At 41.9% G+C, this 24,284-nt stretch overlaps 1 protein-coding gene across 1 annotated transcript; it reads left to right on the forward strand.

Annotated features, from left to right (window-relative positions):
• Positions 1-2,253: 2,253 nt before the first annotated feature.
• Positions 2,254-11,869, forward strand: LOC134620372 (prothrombin-like). Its single transcript, XM_063466530.1, has 15 exons — positions 2,254-2,326; positions 3,423-3,503; positions 3,967-4,046; positions 4,137-4,161; positions 4,841-4,906; positions 4,984-5,098; positions 6,492-6,628; positions 6,977-7,270; positions 7,359-7,475; positions 7,638-7,764; positions 8,622-8,789; positions 8,865-9,038; positions 9,928-10,106; positions 10,248-10,318; positions 11,714-11,869. The coding sequence occupies exons 1-15, from the start codon at positions 2,254-2,256 to the stop codon at positions 11,867-11,869; spliced, it is 1,863 nt and encodes a 620-aa protein (XP_063322600.1).
• The last annotated feature ends 12,415 nt before the right edge of the window (positions 11,870-24,284 follow it).

Genomic DNA, 24,284 nt, shown 5'->3' on the forward strand with positions numbered 1-24,284 from the left:
ACATTTTGAGGTGAACGTCAAAGGTGATTACAGCATGACATTTTTTACACTTAGTATTTTAACTTTTCATAAATTATCTGGACAACTGTGATATATACGAATACTGCGAAAAATCTGAAATAAAACTGCAAACAGTAACATCATAACATAGTTGGTGTCAAAATTGTCTGAATATGTTTTTTTCTTCATGTTTTTAAAAATGTCTTTAAAATTCCAAACTGTAGTTTCACACAGAATATATTTCAACATGAATCCACACAGATTACAGCAAATGTTTGACAGCAGCACAAACTGCACCCTCTGATGGGACCATGGAATTACACGTTCACTGTTACTGCAAACTGAACATCCAGCCATTTTCTGAACTGATTGACATATTGAGGTTCTGAGAAGGGTTGGAGATGTGACCTTCAACTGATCTCCAGTCACCAATCATCAGACGTTGAAAACTGATTGATGGTGGTCTTTTCTTGATGTCCTGCTATGGTTGAAAAACTGACTTACTGGAAGGCAAAGAGCTAAGGGCCATTTCCACACCCAAATGAAAGTCTGATGTCAAAATGAGTATTTATTTGAAATGTAACATCTAGTTTCTGGAGCGTTGCTTATTGAGCACATGGCCAAAACAAAAACCCATTGTAGCCCTAACACATTGGTGCATATTAACTGTGGGTGGTGATGCCAAACTCCATACTTGTGTTTTAGAGAAAACCAAAACAGGTCTGTGAAGTAGAAATTTGGGGAACATCTTTGTATTGCATAGGGTTAGGGTTTGTGTCATCACCGATAATGAACTTGACCTAGCTTTTAACAAACTCTTATTATTTTAAATGTTGAATCATTTTTGTATATGATGGGTGTACAAGGACCCAACACACTCAATGGTTGACTCACTGATTTGCACTTTATTGTCAGTTGCACACACAAAGACGATCTCCTCTCAGCCCAGATGTCCGTCTCCTCCTTCTCCGCTCGTCTCTTCCTCCACTATGAAAAGAAATGGAGACTGTCATCAGTCATAACGCCACCACCTGTGGCCTCACCTGCCTCCCGGCATCGCCCCCTTGAGCTCACTGCACCACTCCCCCCTGCAGCTGATCCAGGGACCACACCTCCACCACAATGGGTTTGGACAGAACAATGGATCTGTAAGCTGACTTTAGGAACTCAAGACTGTGATAACACATGTCTGCACAAAAAAATGTTTTTTTCTGAACGGAATATTTTTAATAAATTTTCATGTTTTTTAGGGTGCCAAACCCACCCCACCTTCCCCCTCCTACTGACCCCCCTTAATTCCTCACATTTACTATTTGTATTTCTCAGGACTCTCACTCTTAGAAATATTAAGTTATTGTAAGAAATCATTACTGGTTATGTTTTTTTGACTCAAGTATAGGATTCCAGATTTCAATTTAAAAAGGTAAATTGGATGCTTAATTAAACCAAAAACTTGAGTTTTGCAAGAAAAACTGACAAAATGGAATTTTTAAAATATTTTTCGTGGTTTAAGTGAGTAAAGATCTACAAGAAAAAAAAATCCTATGCAGTGTTTTGGTTGCAGACCTGTGTAATTTACCTATCTACTGCCAGGTGATAGCTTTTGCCTGTAATCAAAGACAACTGATCTTATTATTATTAAACAATCACAAATATTGCAGGTGCTCGAATGTAAGAAATGTACCAAAGATGGTATTTTAAGACATTTTAAGATTTTTTAGGGACTTGTTACACTTGTTAATTGTGACTTGTATGTTCATATGTTTTGTTTTTTTACCAAACAATAATTCAGTATCTTTTTTTTTTTTTTTTTTTTTTTTTTAATTGACATTTAGGAATCACTGTACAATACCATCAACTTCAGCAATTTGTTACTACATGTATTTTTACATGTAGTAACATTTATACTCATTTTTTAAACAACTAAAATATCCATATAAAAGAAATGAAATAATAAGAAAAAATAAATAAATAATAATAATAATATAATAAATAATTCAGTATCAACAGAACTGATCTTGTGTTGTGTTAAACTACAGCAGTATTAACTCACAGTAGGACTCGAGTTGTTGAGAAAAAGTAAACATGTAGGTTTAAACATAACCGACTCATCAGTCTGGCTCAAACTTTGACCCTTTGGTCAATAATCCCCCCCTCCAGAGAACGGACAGAGAGACATAGACGGACAAACAAAGAAGGACACACTGAGTACTGCTGGATCTGGTTCTGAGGTTCTGCTCAGAGGTCTGGATCATGATGGAACCAACATCAAAACCTGCAGCTGTTCTGCTGCTGTTTCTCCTGCACAGCTGTGTAGCAAACCATGGTAATGAACTCCTTTCCTCTTTAATGTGTGAACTGGTGTTTTTAGTGCTCATATTAGTGGTACTAAATGTAGGATCAGGGGTATTTGCAATGTGTACATTAACAGTAATATTACTAATGTAGATCAAAATTTTACTTTGTTTGAATATATGTAGGTTTAAGTCTTTCATGGACAGTAATGAAAGTTCATTAGAAGACAGAAGGTAACCCTCAGTCTGTGTATCTGTACATTTGATTGTTTAACCAAATATCACTTTTCTTTCTTCTTCTCTTGTCTTGAATTTGATGAACATTAAACCAAATGAACCATCTGATGTGGAAGTATAAATACAAAGACTGTTTTTACAGTCTTTGTAATTAGTACTACTATTACTTCTACAATTACCTGATAGAAATACGTGTATAATATGATTGAAATCAATTCTCAAGTATGTAAATTACTGACCTTTACTTAAGATATGTTTTCAATCCATTACTTTTATTTTTTGAGTACGTAGTTAGTACAGTATTTTTATATGCCAGCATTTTGCCAAAGGGGGGAGGTGGGTGAAACACAACTACCTGGAAGAGGCAGACCCTGTAAATTATTTATAAAGCATATTGTGTCATTTGACAAAATCTTCCTCATTATTAGACAGAAGATAAATGGAAGAATGGAAAAAATTCATACAAATCCAGTCCCAAAAAGTTGGAACATTGTGTAAATTAAAACAGAAAAAAACACATTTTATTAAAAAATAGATCTTAGAAAACACGTCAAATGTTTAAGCTGAATAAATGTGCTGTTTCAAAAACCATATCTCATGTTGAATTTGATAGCAGCAGCACATCTGAAAGGACTGTGTTTACCACTGTCTAGCATCTCCTGTCCTTTATAAACGATCTGTAAACATCAGGAATGAGGAGAGCAGCTGATGTAATTTTGGAAGAGGTACTTTGTCCCATTTTTGTCTGATAGAGGATTCTAGCTGCTCAACAGTCCCAGGTCATCTTGCATTTGATCATTTGTGTGACTACAGAACAGATTTTAAATTAAACCGGAGGCTGAGTGTTGGTGATGCTGGAAGGGTTTAACTGATTTTCCATCTTTGCTATAGTTTTTCTCAGCAGCCACCTCGCGTCACAGGTTTTGGTCCGGAACAGACGAGCCAATCAGATGTTTGAGGAGCTGAAAGCAGGTGACCAAACAGCAGCTTTTCTCCTCATTATTACATCTGCTATGGTTTGACATCTTGACCATTCATATGATGCTGTGTCTACTGAACTGAACAACACTTAAAAGAAACACTCATAAAGTCTCCTTGATTAAAATAAATGTTTGTACAGGGAGCAGGTTCATTTCTCTCCCTTTTCGCATCTTTACTTTAGATTCAATTGTAATCACTTACTTTAGCATGCGCTGCAGGTTTGGAACAATATTAGCTTTGAGTCTTTGTTGACTGGAGGTGGGCAGAGACTGCTAAATGTTAGCATTAATTTTGGAAAGTAAATCAAAAAGAAACAAAAAGAGCCAAACAGAGACAACAAACAACTGTGAAGTGACACAAAATGACCATAACATGTTTTACAGGTGCTCTCTATGTTTGTGTCTCATGATACTGTCACGATTATAGTGTGTTAATGTGGATTATTTCATATCAGGGAACCTGGAGAGAGAGTGTGTGGAGGAAATCTGTGACCACGAAGAAGCCAGAGAGGTGTTTGAGCAGCCAGATAAAACAGTATGTCTTTACTCCTCTCTGCTGTCAGAAGTTTTAACAGCACTGAGATCAGTTCAAAGTCTAACCGCAAAACAACCTCTCTTCCTACAGGAAAAATTCTGGAACAAATACCTTGGTGAGATATACTGGATTTAAACATGGAAACAAATATGTTCAATACTAAGAGATAAGTATAAGTATATGAACAGTATGATTTTTTTTATTACAATAAATAAGAAAAAACATTTCTTTCTTCAATTTTCTTGTTTTGTGTAACCAACAGTTCCACAGTCATTCAGTTTATCAGAGGAAATTCTCATATTAAGTGATTTTAAACAAACAAAACATCCATCCATCGATTCTTTTTCTTCTGCTACTCTGTGCCCTGGTCATGAGGGCAGCAGCCTGCACAGAAGCCCAGAGCCCCTCCCACCACCACCACACACCCCCACCCGAGTCATCAAGAAAACTTGTATCCACCCCTTCTATGACAGAGATGTTTGTGTTTGGATGGATGGATGTTTTGGTCCAGTTTAGATTTGTTGTGTTTCTGAATAGAACCTAGAATTGGTTGAATGTTTCTGTGCTTTCTGTTGGTTTGAATGAATTTAATTTTGTTTAATCTTGTTAATTTTTTTTTTTTTGCTTCTGTTAAACTTTGTGCAGTTGGATGCAAGCAGAGTTTAATTTTTCATGTTATTTGTACACCAGAGTTATTTCAGCTGTGAGCTGCACTGCAAACACGAACAAAGTCAAGAACAGCACACAAAGGGAGCACACAATCATCTCACTGTGTCTGTCTATTTGTTCTGCAGACTGTAAAGGAACTCGGATGTCAAGAACAGCAAAAAACATCAATCTCATCAGAAAATGCATAGAAGGTGAATATAAATGAACACAATAAATAATAAAACAGTTAACTAGTGCACATTAACACAGAGTGTGTGTCTGTCCTCAGGTCAGTGTATTTCTGGTCAGGGTAATGGTGTGAACTACGAAGGAGACATCAGCATCACGCAGTCGGGCAGAGTGTGTCAACACTGGAGGCACAGCTTTCCACATCCTATCTTTAGGTAACTGAGCAATTCCCCACATAAAAACTAAAATTACAGTCCTGAAACTAACTAAGGAGCTTCTTAAATTAGGTAAGAAATAACCAAAGCAAAGCAACATATTACTCATTACCTGAGCAAAAGCAGAAAAATACAAAGGACATCTAATTTAGTCATACTTAAAAGGGCTAGCTCACAAACTAACTGGTAAAACAAAAATGATTAACCACCCAATTCATAACTCAGTAATGTCTTGATGCATGCTCAATCATCCAGGTAAGTAAATCTCCAAAAGTTGATTCTGTTCATCTGGACGTAGCGTTTTGTGGGAGAAACGTTTCGTCACTCATCCAAGTGACTTCTTCAGTCTCAGCTGACTGCAGGTTTCCCCAATATTATAAACAGCACATTTGCACAATGACTGAAACCAGCCCACTGAAGGAACAATGGGCTCGGAGGTCAGTTCCTTGATCATTAATATGCAAATTCTCATGACCATCAACAACCACTGATCAAAGGCCATTATTAAATGGCCATGAGTATCATTCACAGAGAGTTGGGGAATGGCTGCAATCACAGCATTGTAAGATGGTGAAAGATGTACCCTTAGGCCTCCTCCTCGATTCAGAGATGGTCTTTCCCTTTTCACGTAAATGGCCTCCTTGGCTCCGCGCTCAAACCAGCGTTCCTCCCTGTCCAGGATGTGTACATCCTCATTGTAGGTGTAGCTGTAGGTGTAAATAGACTGCAGAGTCCTGGCCCGACGAGGTAGCTCGTCTGTGTTGTGCCATCCGCTTCACCAGAGGTTGTTTGGTTTCCCTGACATATAAATCCTGGCAATCCTCCTGGGACTTTACAGCATACACTATGTTACTCTGTGTCGCGGGACCCGATCCTTGGGGTGGACCAATTTTTGGCACACCTTGTTTTGGGGTTTGAAAGTCACAGAGACACGGTGTTTAGAAAAAATGCATCATAACTGTTCTGATACTCCTGACACATACGGGATCATTACAGGTTTTCGCTTAGGCAGCAGTTGTCTTTCTCTCCTGGATCGGCCTGAGCTTTCTTTAGGTGTCTTCTTTAATGATTAAGGAACTGACCTCCCAGCCCATTGTTCCTTCAGTGGCGCTAGTTTCAGTTATTATGGAAATGTACTGTTTATAAGATTTGGGAAACCTGCAGTCAGCTGAGACTGAAGAAGTCACTTGGATTTACTTACATGATTGAGCATGCATCAAGACATCTATAGCTTTGCTTTTGCAGATGATCAGTACAACATCGCATTAGTGCAGAGGTCATGCCAATCTGACAGTCTTCCCGTTCCATTTTGTTCACACTGGTGAACAACACACTGAGATCCTTTCTCCACTTGGGGAAGTAATTTATTCCCTGTTTTCCTGTGTGTCTGCAGAGAGTATAACGCTTCAGAGCCAGGCAGCAATTTGAAGGAGAATTTCTGCAGAAACCCTAACCGTCGTCCAGAAGGACCCTGGTGTTTTACCAAAGACCCATCTGTCCAGAAAGAAACCTGCAGAGTACCAATATGTGGCAAGTATCATTTGGGTGACCTCTGTGTCAGCTGGTAGAGGAATCTAAACAGCCACTGAGTAAAGATTATAAATACAATGATAATAATTAATATTCTTGCACCATTTAGGCTAGTTGACACTCTTGTGCTAATAATGTTGGAAAGCCATGTCGACACCTAACATGAGCTGCTTACAAGTCACTGAATCACTTCAACAGTCTCTGGTTTCCACATCATTGCTGAACTCTTCTTACATCCTGGAGTGTTTCAGGGCTCATATACAATTTAGAATTATATTTCTCTGTAGTTTGAGCTCCGTGTCCTGTCAGCTGATCTGTCTTTCTTTTTTTTTCTTTTTTTTGTTAAAGGTGAAAACTTTGTCCCACCCACTGTGGCCACGAAACCACACAAACCTATAGTGTGCTTGCCCAATAATGGTATAGAATATAATGGGGACCTAAGTGTTACCATAGGGGGTCACACCTGCCTGCCATGGTCATTACCGGAGGTAAAAACCCTCAGCCGGGACAAAGAGTTCATCCCTGAAGTTCAGCTGCAGACCAACAAGTGCCGAAATCCTGACGGTGACTTTGAGGGCCCCTGGTGCTATGTCAGGATTGCTGGAAATATAACAATGGACTACTGTGATCTGCAGCTATGTGGTAGAGTAAAAACCTACCATCCACTATCAAACAAATCCTCCTTTTTACCCGGCCCTTACCTTTCCAATTGTCCACCTGTTTCTTGTAGATGACCCACTATTAGGGCCTGAGCAAACAACTGTGACCGAAGGCAGGGAGCGCTCCGTCTTAGGTCAGGCCAGGAAAAACCTTTTCAGTCCTCGCACGTTTGGACAAGGAGAGGATGGTGAGTGCACTTAATGGGCAGTGACAGCAAGCATCAGGTAATCACTGTACCCCAAAAAGCTGAAAGAGAACTATTCAAGAAGCATGTGATCAATCTAGCCTGTTAATGGTTTTGTTGTGTTTGACCATCTATCAAAGTTTTTATTTACTTCTTGTGTTGCAGATTGTGGACAGCGTCCCCTGTTTGAAAAGATAAGCAAAAAAGATCAAAACGAAGCAGAGCTTGTGGAGTCATACGCAGGGGCTCGTATCGTTGGGGGTGATGACGCTGAAGTGGGCTCAGCTCCATGGTAATGACACTAGATAAACAACATGACTTTAAGGATGGTTGACAAAATTGTTCTGAATGTCTGTCAAAACAGACCAGACTCCCATCAGGAGATTATCAAGATAACATTAGATATACTTAATTTATCCCAACATTCAGGAAACTGCAGTGCTATAGCACCCAAAACATAAAAACAGTAAAATACATAAAAAACCACAAAACCAAATAGCTTGAAAGGTAAATAAAATACACACAAGAAAGAGCTGAGGTAACAAGGAAACATAAAAAGTGAAGAACTCAAAAAGTAAAAATGAAAATATTTAGGAGCTTGTAAGTACAATCAAGCAAATAAATACAAGTATGACACAGGGAACTTTCAACATCTGTCTCTTCAGCTTAGACAGATGTTGAACGTTTGTATGCTGCCTGGCCAGGATATAATGGGGGTGGGCCAGGTCATCCAGTTATTATGCATAGCCATACGCCACAACCATACTCATTTGGGTGACCTCTGTGTCAGCTGATAGAGGAATCTAAACAGTGATAAGATGATAAGAACAGATTAGTAATATGGACACATTCCACAGTGAGCAGTTAAATATTGAGACCAAAGAAATGTTCTGTTTGCAGGAACATATCTGTGATTACACAAATCTTCCTCTCACAAACAGTGTAATCCTGACACATTTGTTCTTCCCACTGAGATTGGTAGGATTGGCCTGCCCGAAAGCTCCTGAAGGGCGGTACAGTCAATGAGTGTCCGTTGTCCATTCTGCCAGTCAGAAACAAATAAATGAACCATTAAGAAATGAACTGTTTCTGTCACCTTTTGACTGACTTTTTATTTCTAACTTAATAGATAATTGTTGTTGTTTGCAGGCAGGTGATGCTGTACAAGCGTAGCCCACAGGAGTTATTGTGTGGAGCCAGTCTGATCAGTGATCAGTGGATCCTCACCGCAGCTCACTGCATCCTTTACCCACCCTGGAACAAGAACTTCACCATCAATGATATACTGGTCCGCCTGGGAAAACACAACAGAGCCCAGTAAGAAGGCGTGTCTGTCTTAATTATCATTAGTTTCATTTGAAGGCCTGTTGGAATTATGTCATTTTTTTCTAGGTTTGAGCGTAACATTGAGAAGATTGTGGCAATTGATGAAATCATTGTCCACCCCAAGTACAACTGGAAGGAAAACCTGAACCGTGACATCGCTCTGCTGCACATGAGAAGGCCGGTCATATTCACTGATAAGATCCATCCTATCTGCCTGCCCAGCAAGACGGTCGCCAAGTTGTAAGACAAACGAAACATTTGCAACCAATTACAAGTTGACAAGTTCAGACCAAATTCTTTAATTATATTTCCCACACAAATCAAAAGAAAAGAGTAAAAATGTGTCTTTTGCCTTTTATCTAGCTTGGCACAGATTATTGTTTTCTTTCAGAACATGGTAGATTCCTCTCTTTAGGACAGAGTCCATCTCTGCTCAATGTGAAGGAGTTAAATCGCTACTGCGGTGAAAAGCAGCGCCATAGATTAGCTTAAAGCTGAGTGGTGGACCTATATTGCCTATTGGTAAAGCAATTTACCAACTTTGTGCCACTCATCTAAATGGACTAAACACAGGCATCCAAAATCAGTTTTGTCCTGATGGTGTTAACTAAAACATTCAGACTAGGGTTTTTACCTTTCTCTGACGTGAGTCTTGTGTAGTGCTGGCATATAAACAAAACTGTACTGAATGGAGAATTAAATTTCCAGTTCTGTCATGTGATCTGGAGCGTTTTCATATGGGGGAGATTCTGGGTCAGACATAGAGCTTGCTGGAGAGATTATTTTGTTCATATGGTGTTGAATACTGCTAGAAATATTAATTGGGGAGGTATCAACACAGTTTATTATTGTGCCAAGGACTTTGCTTAAAGTACTGAGTAAACAACAACTTGATTGAATCAAGTCAGGTCCTCAAACTTGGTCACATAGCTATTTCTACATAGATATCGATTTTCCTTTTCTCCAGTTATCCTGCAGGGGGTTAAAAGATTCTTCAGATCCCACAAAGACTGCGCCAGTAGAGGGTGCTATTAAGAACTGTGGTCAGAGACACTTTGGTTCAGTGAGGTTTATACTATGGATGGTGACAGGCCTTGTGATATATCTGACTGGTATTTTTTTCCGGCAGTCTGATGTCTGAAGGCTTTAAGGGCCGAGTTACCGGGTGGGGGAACCTGAAGGAAAGCTGGAACCCTGCAGTGAGAAATTTACCATCAGTCCTTCAGCAAATCCACCTACCGATAGTGGACCAGAACATCTGCCGCAGCTCCACTTCAGTCAAGATCACAGACAACATGTTCTGTGCTGGTAAAACAAAACAAAACAAAAGAGTTTCCACATTTGTTCATCGGCTGTACTGAATGGAATTTGGCTGTTTCTCTCAGGATGATCCTGCATCTGCATCTCGAGTCATAGTTTCTCTGTAATTACAGTCTCTGTGTGTTTCAGGTTATAAACCAGACGATAACCATCGTGGAGACGCCTGTGAGGGAGACAGTGGTGGACCTTTTGTGATGAAGGTGAGAATTACAATGAAAGAAGAACAACTAATGATAGATTAAGTCTCCTCTTTACCATTTCTTATCATTAGATAACATCTGGTTTATATCTCAAGCAGCTGTTTAATAAAATATTTGTTAAATAAATTATAAGACCTACTGCACGGGAACAGACAGAAGTGATATCATGTTTTAATTAACACATAGTAATAAATTATGTAGACTGTGTATTAACGCTTAATTATATAATCAAATTAACATTTACATTAAAAATGTAAAGTTTTGTTGATCACAAGTTGAACAGCAGTGTAATGGGATTTTCTTATTCCTGACACGTTAAAATTGTTAACAAATTTCCTGAAAATCTGTCTGGACATTAACAGTATTTTATAGTCATAAAATATTTAACCACAACCCAAATATGTAAAATTTATGAAAATGCAAAATGTTTTAATTAGGAAATACCAATGCTTGGGTTGACCTGTGCCAAAGTCATACAGCCATGCTTTCTCCAACTAAATTCCCAGTCACACAGGCCTAGAGACCAGATGGTAACCCCATGGCAACCAAAGGGAAAAATGTGTGTTCTCTGGGACACCAATGATGATTTGATTCACACAGTTTGTTCAGGGTTTATTCAGTGATTTCATTTATCGCTTTAACTTTGTGTGCATTTTTTTTAATGTTGTTGATTATAAATAATTTTTTTGGTCTGTAAATCACTTTCTACCTAGGTTTTAAAAAGTGCCACACAGCACTGATTTTATTATTATTAATATTAGCATTAAAACATATACACTGCACAATCATACACCAATATTTCACTGGATTGCCTTTAGCTTCGATGACGGCACACATTCTCGCTGGCATTGTTTCAGTAACGTTATGCAGTTCACGTTCAGGTCGCCTACTAATGGGTTTGATCCCTGTCTGCGTGCCAAATACCCTTTGGGCACTTTGGCACCGGAAACCTTCATCCAAAAGGTAGGAACTGAAACTCACTATTCACTGGTGGGTTTCAGTTAGTGAGGCAAATTGAGCTTTGAAGATACTTCTCCTAACTACAATATAACTTATTAAAAAGCTGCTTGTTTCACAAACTCTAGACAGGGGGATAGTAACAAGAAGTTGAATGACTATGTAAAAAGTGTGTAAAGTCTTCAGATTTGCCTAATTGGCAGCCTCGATCTTCATTTATTATCTCAATTTAGAGAAAAGCAGTAAATCCTCACAGTTAAGTGTTATTTGGTATTTTGCTTAAAAATTGAAAAAAAATAGTTAAAATATTTATAGAGTTTTTCTTTCTTTGAGCTCTGAAAAGACCTTTCTACCATTTACAAAATGTTCAATCTGAGAATTTAGAATAGCTGCCTTTGCAAACAATGAGTCTTATTTTGAAACTGTCTTCCTGTGCAGTACCCGGCAGAGAACCGCTGGTATCAGATCGGCATCGTGTCATGGGGAGAGGGCTGCGATCGTGACGGGAAGTACGGCTTCTACACTCACCTGTTCAGGATGACCAGGTGGATAGGCAAAGTTATCGAAAAGATGGGAGGAAGCGATGATGAGTAAACACAAGTACTCGATCAACGTCAATCACTTCACATTTATCCCTGTTAAGCAACATGGCCCCAATAAAGATTGTCATCGCATTGTACCCTGGCCTCTGGTGTTATTCAAGCCTTGGTTTGACCTGCAGCAATAACAAATAAGCCAACGTGATCTTAGGAGTTCTCTGGGGATTTTTCCAGAGGTTTGTAGCTACCAGCCAACAGATTGTTAACATAAACAGAGGTTATAGCGGCACTGTACATCCCTGTACTGTTTATTTATACATGACAGAGGCTCTAAAGTGTTCTCATTATGTTTGTTTACTCCTGAATCATCTTCATCTGTTGACCATTTTCATGGTCTCTTTGACTTCACCAAGTTTCCCCAGCAGTGCTACTCTAGCTCTGTTAACCGAAGTTCAGTTTAAAGCATTACAGTTACAGCAGCGATAGAAACTATTAAGGAACTCTAAGAGGTAAACTTATAAACTTGTGGTAGGAATTCTTTCTACAGTTAAAAACGACAACAGGGCATCAACAGCTGGATGATTGGATAAATACATCTCAGCATTTCACCACACAGTTGTCATTCAGGTGCGCCACTCAGGTATATTTTGAGACAATGCCCTCACTTTTATTCTGACAGTTCAGCTGCTGTTAACAAGCTACATGCAGTCCTTTCCTTCCAATATTTCCCAGATAAAGGCCAAAAGCTCTCCTTAGTCTGCAGCTGGATGGACTAAAACTCCAACATCTGGGAATGCAGCTGAAGATCAGAGCCTGACAGAGGTGGAAACGCTCCTCACAAACCTGCATCTCAAGCTGCAGTCCAAGATGATGGGAGTTAAAATCTGTTGGCAGTAAGGGTGGAGCCGAACCCGAATATGGTATTCGGAAAGGCAAAAATAACGCGTTTTTTACGAATATTTATTTCAAACAAATACTTTTAAAAAATATTTGTATTTGGGAACAAGGGAAAACTTTATATCAAAAAGCTGAGTTTCCTTGTGAGACCGCAGTGCATGCCCAGATGAGTGAGTGATTGACGTGCGAAAGAGGTGACTGACATGGTAGGGTGAAGATATTTTGATTTCTAAAAAAGAGGACACTTGGCTCACTCATGAAGAACTTGCTTAAAGAAACATATTTAACATATTTAAACGATGCCTTCTCTGTGCGGTTAATGAATTGTGAAATAAAAGATGTCATATAGGTTTTTACAAGTCAACAAGTGCAAAAAAATAATAACTTAAAAGCCTCTGGAATTAAATAATGGTACAGAAACAAGGCCTCATCTGCATAAGAAAAATTACCAGTACTGGGCTGGTAAGAGGGAAATTACTTTTGCAGTTCGTCTGAAAAAATGCATTTGCGCTTCGGGATCTTTTAAACATCATTAGGGGCGTTGCGCGCTGGCTGTCCCGTCTGTGAGCGCAGAACAACCACTCACAAAGCAGCAGCTCTGGGGATGACGTCACACATATGGGTCCTCTGTTGGACTATAGGAAAACCCGGACATTTTTATCAATCTCAAAAATCCCCCCGGACGCCCCGAACAGATTGTGAAAAGTGGACATGTCCGGGGAAAAGAGGACGGTTGGTCACCCTATGACATGGGCTGCTCCACACAGCAACAGAGAGGCTCGGCTGAGCGAAAAAAGGCTGAACTGCATCACTATTTTTGTTGAATAGATTTTTTTGTACCTTAACCAGGTTTCAAAGGCAGTTTATAACTTTCGCGAAGATCAGTAGATTATTCCATTACACTGCATTATTGACGTCTGCAGTCGGGTGCTCTCGTGTTTGCTCTGTTTACGTAGCTCTGTTAGCTCGGTAATTTAGACAATAGGCTGTTGACAGAGTAACATTAACGTTCGGTTAAAAAGGTTAAAACAATGCTTGTGTAGTTGTGTCGAATTGTATGCACTTACGCGAGTTGTATGGTACGTTTAAGTTACTTTGTCTTTTGCAGACAGCAAGATGTAGGCTCTAGGCCAGTTAACCTTAGCATAGCTTCCCGTCACTCGTTAACTTAGCTGAAACTCCCCACATGGATTTGGGCAACCAAATAGAAAAGAGTGTGGCTGCTGCAGAGCCATCTCTTGGTCCTCCACAGAACTCAAGTTCTGTGTGGAAGCATTTTACAGTCAGTGCTGCAGATAAAACCAAAGTGATATGTAATGTGTGCAAAAGTCAAATCAGCAGACGCAGAGATATCAAACATCTGTCAACATCTGCCATGGATAATCACATGCACTTAAAGCATCCTCTCCTGGTACAGCCTGCCAACTCCCCCACAAGCACCAATTCATCATCACAGCCATGTTCTGCCCCTGCGAGTCAGTTTCGCTGTCTGTTCAGCGTCCTCCAACAAGGACGGGTGGTGGGGGGGTTCATAATGTTTGCAATGGTATTTTATTAGTTGTTGGTTTAACCCTGGATGAGGCCATGGCTGTTATGTTATTTTCTTTTCAATGATGTTACATGTTCATTGCTAGATTTATGGAAAAACATCAACTAATACTGCATATCCATAATTATTATAATGGATGTAATTAAAGAATACCTATTTTGAATTTTACTCGAATACAAATACAAATACAGATACAAATTCCGGCTGTTTTGCACATCTCTAGTTGGCAGGATGAGGGACCCATTGAGGATGCTCCATTATTTAGACTCAGATTTGGTGTTTCAGATTGTGTGGGTATTCCTGCCTTAGAGGCTAACTGTTTTGGAGGAAAAGACAAGATTTCGGTTGTTTTATTTCCCTGATTTAGTTATCTCCACTCTTTATAATTTAACAAAGTAGAGCACAAAGTGCCACAAGGTAGAGCCCCTTTCCTTGCGGTGCTCAACTAGAGTCATAGCACAATACAAAACAGATGATTGTTTTGTATAAATATGGAAAACTAAACTTTCCAAGAACACGGTTGGAGGACTGAAAAATGAAGGCTGAGTTCAGTCAGCTGAATACTTCAAAAACTTGTTTTGGTTGATCCTGTGGTATTGTTACACTATTCTAATAATACCACATACAAAGAGGTTTGTAGTTTGATGTACTTTTCAGATTAAGGACAAAAGTTGGAACAATTTTTGTTCACGTAAACCGAGTCAGTGACACAAATTGATGAAACACTTTGCTTCACAGCAGAGTAAACGTTAACATGCTCGAGTTGACCTCGGGGTCTGCAGTGTTCACCGGGTCACGTTTAAGATCACCAAAAATAAGAAATTAACATCTTTTTAAGTCAAAATCATTAAAAAAATAACCTTCTTTATCCTATTAGTCTAGGCACTTCCCACCAGGGTGAAATTACAACCTCTATTTTTTTGTTCATAGTGACAAAATTCACCAAAATGGCAGAGTCTGAGTTACCCACTGTGGCATCTTGTGTTGCTGATCCAGAGTCAGCTGACTCTTCAGAAGTCACAGAAACGAGTCGTGTAGTGGGGTGACGATAGTAAGGGCACCATCTCCTTTGTAATGCAGGGTCAAAGGAGTTAGCAGCAATCGACAATGGGGGACAATGTCTGCCGGTGCAGGGCTCCCAGGAGGGCAGCCGAATCCTCCTTGCCTAGACCACCAAACCAAACAGCTTAAAACAAGAAGTTGCTCTCAAATCCATAAGTACTTGTGTTAATTTTTTAATGTCCAAAATACTCATAGAAAAGGTAGTAGATGACAGGACGTTGTCAAAAAACACTACTTGCATGTGTCTCTTGTGTGCATGAATTATGCTCCGACAGTATTCCCACAGCTTTGTGAGCACTTTCTCCTCCTCGAGGAAACCTGAGTCCGCTGGGTCCATTCTGGCGAGATTGTTCTGTCAGTGTTGATGAAAGACGGCCCAAATGCAGGACTTCTGAATGTAGACAGTGCATTTATTTACAATGAAAAAAAGACCAGAAAGCAGTGCCAACAATCCACAATCTGTGGAATGTATAGCGCTTTACTTAGTCCCTATGGACCCCAAAGCACTTTACACTGCATTCAGTCATCCACCCATTCACACACTGGTGATGGCAAGCTACACTGTACCCACAGCTGCCCTGGGGCGCACTGACAGAGGCGAGGTTGCCGGACACTGGTGTCACCGGGCCCTCTGACCAGTATTGACCTGTGACCTGTGTGTTCTTCATGCGCCCGTACCCAGTTCCCATGCAGTGATTCTCCTCTGACAATCCATGGTGAGTGTTTGTCCTCCTCGGTGCCTATGTACATTAGTGTGCTGGTCTTTCCAAACATTTCCACAATTCTCCTGGAAACAAAAGATGCAGAGTACATTCTCATATACCAGCCAACAAAAACACCTTAACCCTTCAAACAGGAAAATAACTGAAAACACGGTCATATGAGCTGGAGAATCAACTGTGTTTCTAATAGAATGACCCCACGCCGACTGCTGCGCCACTGCTCTCTTAAGTAGGGCTCCTTGATTAGGCAGATCGGCAAGAGGTGAGTGATTAATCTCTGGTGTGTTTGGCTGAAAAGTGGGAGACTCTCAAGGCCTTGTGTGGCAACAAAATTAACATGCCACAGCACACACACTCAAACGCGTACACAGAGAAACGAGGGACCTGGAGCACATCACACCAACAAATAGCTATAAACAATGCAAAAAGATAAATAGAACTCATAATATTCATTACACCCAAAAATAACACATGAGCACTTGGTCCCCAGACCCATGACACTTTTGTAACAGTGAGGATAAGAGTTGGAGGCTGCATACGCAATGGAAAGTTTTGTTAGATTTTATTTGCATTTGTTTAATCCAAAAAAGGAAATTCAAAGTCAAACTTACACCAACTCAGAGGGAAACAGTCATACCGGAGAGAGGACCCCCAAGATAGACATGTGCAGCTTTTCACAGCGGCCAGTGTGGATAAACTGACAATCTCTCTGACTCACGGTGCCAACCCCCGAGCCGGGACTCCACCTATGTACCATCTAGTGATGTTTGATTCGTGAACGAATCGTTCAATACTCGAGAATCACTTTACTGACTCGTGAATCATGATTCACAAGCGCAACTCACTCACTGACTCATCCCTGTTGCTGTTAGCAAACTAATTCCATTAGTAGAAATATATCTAGCTTATAATTAAAATTGTGGGGAAATAAACAACAGCCAGTTTATTAACAAAAACATTCCTGCTCTGAACTGGAAGAAAAAACCCTGAGTAGAAGCTCACATCAAGACAATAGCTCCTCGGTTCACAGTAGCATCGCTCTGCTAACATGCTAACAGCACATTTGAGTTACTCACCCCCTCCCTTGCTGTGCTGAATCATAGCATAAGCGAATCACTCAGGACTCACTAACCCCCTTCCTCCTGGCTCACAGCTCAAACGAGTTGAACGAATCACTGAATCACTGACTCACCCCCTCCCTTCCTGTTACGAATCACTCACTGGCTGTGTCCCAATTCAGGGTATGCACGCTTGAAGTACGCATTTCAAGTGCGAACACGTCACCGCCATGCGACGACGGCTGTCCCAATTCAAAGTGTACTTCAAATGCATACTCCAAATGCGCCGTCGATTTCCCCAAATATCAAGCGTGGTCCGGTGCACGCTTCGTGGCCCCATATATCCCACAATTCATAGCGCAGCGGTGGGTGTGGATAATTTTGCCGCAAAATACGGCAGAAGGGAGCGGCTGAAGAGTGAACTGGCAAAAGTAAGTACTGAACTTATTTATGTGCGAATGTTTAAGAACATTAAAACATTACTGTTGGCCACATGTCGGCAAAGTTATGTGACATTAGTGATGTTTGTACTTTCAGCGTTAACTTGGTTTTAAAGCCTTTACTTCTATATATATATATATATATATATTAGGGGTGCAACGATACTCGTATCGATATTGAACCGTTCGATACAGTGCTTTCGGTTCGGTACGCATGTGTATCGATCAATACAAGATTTTTAATTTATTTTATCAACTTTTCTTCTGACGATGCTGTCTGTGTTGAGAGCTCAGTGGATCTGCGTTCGACTACTCCGCCTAGGCTGCACTGTCGAGCGCAGATCCACTGAGCACAGCGCAAGCTAGCAAGACAGAAGCTTAGCTCGTTGCAACATGGTAAATTGAACCTCCCCCACCCTCATTCAGATCTGGCCTTTGGAACTATTTTGGTCTTCATGTGAAGTATGACCCTGAAGGTAAGCGCATCATGGACAAAAGTAAAACATGTCGGATGTGCCACGCAGTGTTCAATTACATGGGTGGGAACTACTGCGTTAGTGCAGTTTGCTCGTTAACGTGTTGACGCTGTCCAGCCCCACGCACGGGGCGATCCGCGGTAGCTCGTTAATGGAGATTTGCCGTGTTGTGGCGTTAACGTCATTTCAGATTAACGCTGACAGCACTAGTGGGAACACAATGAATATGACTGCACATTTACTCCGACATCATCCTAGTGCAAAGACAAGTGGAAGCAGACAAAAACAACAAGCACGCATGCTACAGACTTTACCCGAGTCATTTAGACAGCCGTTAGCACATGATTCTCCTTATGGGGACCTGATATGTTTAATATGCTGCTGAGAGTGTACCCCAGAAGAAGCGTATAGTATAGCTTTTATTTTGGAAAGAGCCATTTCTCTGTAATAAACTCTCTTTTCCAAAGATGAGGGATTTCTCCATCAGATATTTATTTTTTTATTACTTTGTCGTTTCAGCAACATTAAATTTAAAAACTGTACTTTTGAGTTAAAATATATATTTATAATTTTAATAAATGACAAATTAAAAAGGCATGAACATTTTTTTGTATCGAAAAAATATCGAACCGTGACACCAAAGTATTGAACCGAACCGAACCGTGAATTTTGTGTATCGTTGCACCCCTAATATATATATATATATATATATATATATATATATGTGTATATATATATATATGTGTGTATATATATATATATATATATATATATATATATATATATATATGTGTATATATATATATATATATATATATATATATATATATATGTGTGTGTATATATATATATATATATATATATATATATATATAGTTGACCTTAATCTTACAGAGAATGTGATGATTTTATGGATAATTAAAGTCAGTCATATATCCAAAAACACATCAAGCTGAAAGTCAGTGATGCTGCTCGGTTTGCAGTCCTGAATATGATGGCACAAGCAGGATTCACTGCACTGTTAATGTTAGCTATGTTATATTGCTGCCTCTGTTCGGTGGTGTCGAGCCAAACGGACTTTAACGTGTGTTTGAACGAGCTGACGGTTCACTCGTTAAGCTGAAAGAAAGATGCTTTAATCACAGGAGTCACACGTGTCCACTGTACCATCTGGAACTCTTTTTGTTTAGCACTCGTAATAACACAAACGCTAAGTCCTCCTGTTTTGTAGCAGTGTATACACCTGAGACTGTCACCTGTCTGTCTGTCCTGCACTCTCTCTCTCTTTTTCTTTCTCTCTGATTGTGGAATAAAAGTATGAACATGTGTTTATGAGTTACACTTGTGTTTGAATCCTGCAGCTTATCACACATTTGATTTCCATGTGTGACGACTGCAAGTGTCCAGAGTGAGGACAGACTGAGGGACCCACTGCTGCACATCATCTGTGAGGCTTTGCACCCCTGATGATCCACCAGGACAAACTCAGCAGTGTGTGAGGAAGAGGAGGAGGAAGAGCCAGCAGCAGCTGACCGATGGAGAGAATAGACAGACTGTTTCCTGTTTGTGAAGGACTGCTATGAAATTTTTAAATAACTAATTGCCTGTCCTGAATCAGTCTTATTAGGTAATGTTCAAATCATTTTATCATTCCAGTGTTTTCAGTGTGGGAGAAAGTACTCAGGGCCTTCAAGTTACACACTATGAAAGGCATCAACAAGTTTAATATTCAGAAACCTAAAGTATGTATCAGCAGCAGAATGGAGCTAAAAATAAATGTTTGTTTCAATTCTATGAAGCTTTGAGTATTTTGGATTAGTAGTACTGCTGTGTTTGTTGCATCATATTGCTGTAATTGTTTATATGCTTTATATATTCTGACGTAAGTTGATCTATAGTGTTACATCATATTCTATAAGGATGTTATGTGTTTGTTTACTTTCTGCCCAGTTTCACCCATTTAGCAGAAGTCAGCCTGTTTATGGCTCTAATATCTATTCTGTATGACTTAAAGCAGTTATGACATGGTCTGATTTTCTCACCCAATAAAGGAATATTTAATATATCAGTCTACTCTTCATTCTATCAGAAACAGTTTTCACAGCTCGTACATTTTCCTTTTTACACATATATGTAAGCATTGAGCCAAATGTAATAATGCCAACATATTAGACGAACAATATTTGTCTCTTATGTATAATACATCTATACATACGCTGTCAAAGATACTTGTCTTTGAGTGAAGATTTAAGGTGATAGGAAATATAAATAACTGCAACTTTAATCTTTGACCCAGAGTTCAAGCTCACTGCTGTAATATATACAGTTAAGCCCAAAATTATTCATACCCCTGGCAAATTTTGACTTAAAGTTACTTTTATTCAACTAGCAAGTTATTTTTTGACTGGAAATGACACAGGCGTCTCACAAAAGATAATAAGATGATGTACAAGACGCATCATTGTGGAAAAAAAATATTTCTCAGCTTTTATTTACATTTGAGCAAAAAGTATCATGTCCAGAATTATTCATACCCTTTACAAACTGTCACAGTCTCTGGGAAAATCCAAAGTTCCATACCATTCCAAATAGTCAAAGCTGTTCTAAAGCATCCCAATTACCCTGATTAATTGGAAATAGCTGTTTTGATCAACTCAACAGATGAAAAACAGCAGCTCTCTGCAGGTGGTCTGTGGACAGTCATGGCTAAGACAAAGGAACTCAGTGAGGACCTGCAGCTGTGCATTGTGGCTGCTCACAAGTGAGGAATGGGCTACAAGGCCATATCCAAATGTTTTCAAGTTCCAGTGGCCACAGTGCAAAGTATTATTAAAAAATACAAGATGTTCCGCACTGTGGAAAATCTCAGAGGACGTTGTCGGAAGCCAAAAGTGACACCTGTGCTGGCCAGGAGAATAGTGAGAGAGGTGAAAAAGAATCCAAGGATCACCACCAAGGCCATTCTGGTGAATCTGGGCTCTGCTGGTGGCAATGTCTCAAGCCAGACAGTCCAACGGACACTGTTGGGTTCCACGGATGCAGACCAAAGAAAAAGCCACTTCTCCAGGCACTCCTAAGGCATGCAAAAGCTCATTTGGCCTTTGCAAATGCTCATCTGGACAAAGAAGAAGGTTTCTGGTCTTCAGTGTTATGGTCAGATGAAACAAAAATTTAATTATTTGGTCACAATGATGTTGGCATCATTGTGATCATTTGGCATAAAATTGGAGAAGCCTTCAACCCAAAGAACACCATCCCCACTGTCAAACATGGTGGTGGGAACCTAATGCTTTGGGGGTGTTTTTCAGCCAATGGAGCAGGGAACCTAATCACAGTAAACAGCACCATGAAAAAAGAGCAATACATGAAGATTCTCAACAACAACATCAGGCAGTCTGCAGAAAAACTTGGCCTTGGGAACCAGTGGACATTTTAGCACGACAATAACCCAAAACATACAGCAAACATGGTGAAGAAATGGTTAGCAGACAACACCAGTAACGTTTTGCAGTGGCCTAGCCAGAGTCCTGACTTGAATCCAATTGAGAATCTGTGGAGGGAGCTAAAGATCAGAGTGATGGCAAGAAGACCCTCCAACCTGAAAGATTTGGAGCTCATTGCTAAAGATGAATGGGCAAAAATGCCTGTGGAGACATGCAGAAAGCTGGTCTGCAAGTATAGGAACCGTTTGATTGCTGTAATAGCCAATAAAGGCTTTTTTCTATTGATTATTGAGAAGGGTATGAATAATTCTGGACATGATACTTTTTGCTAAAATATAAATAAAACCTGAGAAATATTTTTTTCCACAATGATGCCTCTTGTACATCGTCTTATTATCTTTGGGGAGACACCTGTGTCATTCCTGCTCAAAAAAGAACTTGCATATTGAACAAAAGTAACTTTAAGTCAATATTTGGCAGGGGTATGAATAATTATGGGCTTAACTGTATATATTGTAGCGGGCCAGGGCTGTTCGGGGATTTGTTATTAACATTTATGTTCTGTTGTCATGTTGCCATGGTGACAGGTGACCCCCTCTCGCTGCGACGGTGTGGCCTTCCGGGTACAGAGGGCGCCCTGTGTGTTGTTGTTGTTGTGCTGTGGCCGCGCTGAGCATGTGCTCGCGGCAGTGTTCTTGGGGCTAATAAACGGCTGTGCTCCCTGGCTAGCTCGCGGGAAGCAAGACCAAATGAAACCTCTGTCTCCTCCTTTTCTGAGCTCGTCACATTGGTGTCAGAAGTGGGATAGCTCACCCTCGCCGGAATGGAGAGAGACACTCAGAGGCTGGAGCAAGCCGTCGAGGAGAGTATTCGCTGCTTGGGAAGTGGGCGATTGAAGAGAGAGCAAGCGAGCGGCCATGTAAGTCCCCCGACGGGTCTTGACGGCGCGAGCGCACCGCGGCAGCGGCCCGTCGCGACCGACGCTGGGACAGTGCTTCATGGGCTGCCTTTGTCGACCGACACGCCGGGCCCCCGACAGCGAGCAGTGATGCCTGCAACGCCAGCTAAGGTACCGAAATACAACGGGCTAACCCCGCTAGAGCCCTACCTCTCACAAGTACAGCTAGCCGCGAAGCATAATGGCTGGAGCGATGAAGAGGCTGCTACATACCTAGCGCTAGCATTGGAAGGAGATGCACTGCAGGTACTCCTTGACCTAGCCCCGTCAGAGCAGCATGAGCTCCAGGCCCTCACCATAGCACTCGAGAGGCGATTCGGGCAGCGGCACTCCACTGATCAGAGCAGGGAGCAGCTGACCAACCGGAGCCGTAGGCCGGGGGAGAGCCTGGGCACCTTTGCAGCGGATGTGTTGCTGTATGCTCATCATGGCTACCCAGAGTTCCCAGCAGCAGCCCGTGAGGAGCTTAGCCTGCATGCTTTCCTGTGAGGACTTTTCCCAGAGCAACTACGCCAACACGTCCGCCTGGCCATGCCTCAGACCAGCAGTTGCGCCCCCCAAACTACCCTCAAATCAGAGCCGCAGACTGTGACAGTGAGGGGGAGGTCGCGGGGATATCCCAGCCGCAGCCCTCGGTGCCCTGGAGGTGTCCCCGTCGACCGACCGACCGCTGTTACCGGTGCGATGAGCCTGGCCACGTGGCGCGCGACTGCCGGGCGCCCGCCCCAAAGACCAGAACTATGTGGGCTCAGGGGGATGAGAGGGGGAGCGGTACAGCTAGGGGACCACCGCTCCAGCTTCCTGCCCCCCTCCAAGAACGATGCACGGTGGCGGGCCTAGTCGGGCACCTCAAGGGACTCTACCTGAGCTGCTGTGTTGAGGACCAGCCCTGCCAGGCCCTGGTGGACACGGGGTCCACCATTTCCCTAATACGACCTGGTGTGTTTCCTGGAACACACCAGGTGATGGGTTGGTCGTCCACCGACACCCAGCTGATGACAGTGACGGGGGAGAGAACTGACATGCGGGGGAAGAAACCGTTGCGGGTCCGAGTGAAGGATCTGGAGCTGGTGCACGACTTCTGGCTTGCTGACATCCAAGACCAGTGCATCATCGGCCTTGATCTGCTGACCCGCTGGGGGGCCTGCGTTGACACCGCGAAGCTGGCTATCACTCTTGGTACAGAGACTTTGGCCCTCCAGTGCGGTCAAAAGCAGGGAACCAGAGACTGCAGGCAGACTCGGCTGGTTCAGCACACCATCGACACCGGCTCTGCTAAACCCATCTGTCTGCGCCCACGCCAGCTGCCCCTCTCGAAACGGCAGGGAGAGCGGGCCCAGGAGGCACGGGGTGTGGCTACTGCTCGGGCCACAGCCAGTGGAGGGGGATGGCTCTCGTTGACCATGCAGCAGCTGAAGCAGGAGCAGGAGGCTGATGCGACATTGGTTCAGGTGGGGGCCTGGCTGGAGGCAGCACGACGCCCAGGCTGGACAGGGGTGTCAGGACAGGGGCCCGAAGTGAAGGCCTACTACTCCCAGTACAACGATCTGGAGACCCACGACGGCCTCCTGTACCGGAGATGGCGGGCCCCCGAACAGGGCAAGGATCTCCTGCAGCTGTTGGTACCTCGGTCGCTGCGGTCGCAGGTCCTCGAGCTTGTCCACGGCTTGGTGGGGGCCAGCCACTATGGGAATGCTAAAACTCTCCGCCGTCTCAGGGGACAGTTCTACTGGCCTGGTTGTTGACGGGATGTGGAACTTCATGTGCACTGCTGTGACTCCTGTGCGGCACGGAAGGGCCCCACTCAACGCCCCACTGCCCCCCTGCAGCAGCATCGGGTGGGGGCCCCGATGGAGGGAGTGGGA

This window comes from Pelmatolapia mariae, linkage group LG23 (genome assembly GCF_036321145.2).
Source record: "Pelmatolapia mariae isolate MD_Pm_ZW linkage group LG23, Pm_UMD_F_2, whole genome shotgun sequence".
NCBI lineage: Eukaryota > Metazoa > Chordata > Actinopteri > Cichliformes > Cichlidae > Pelmatolapia > Pelmatolapia mariae.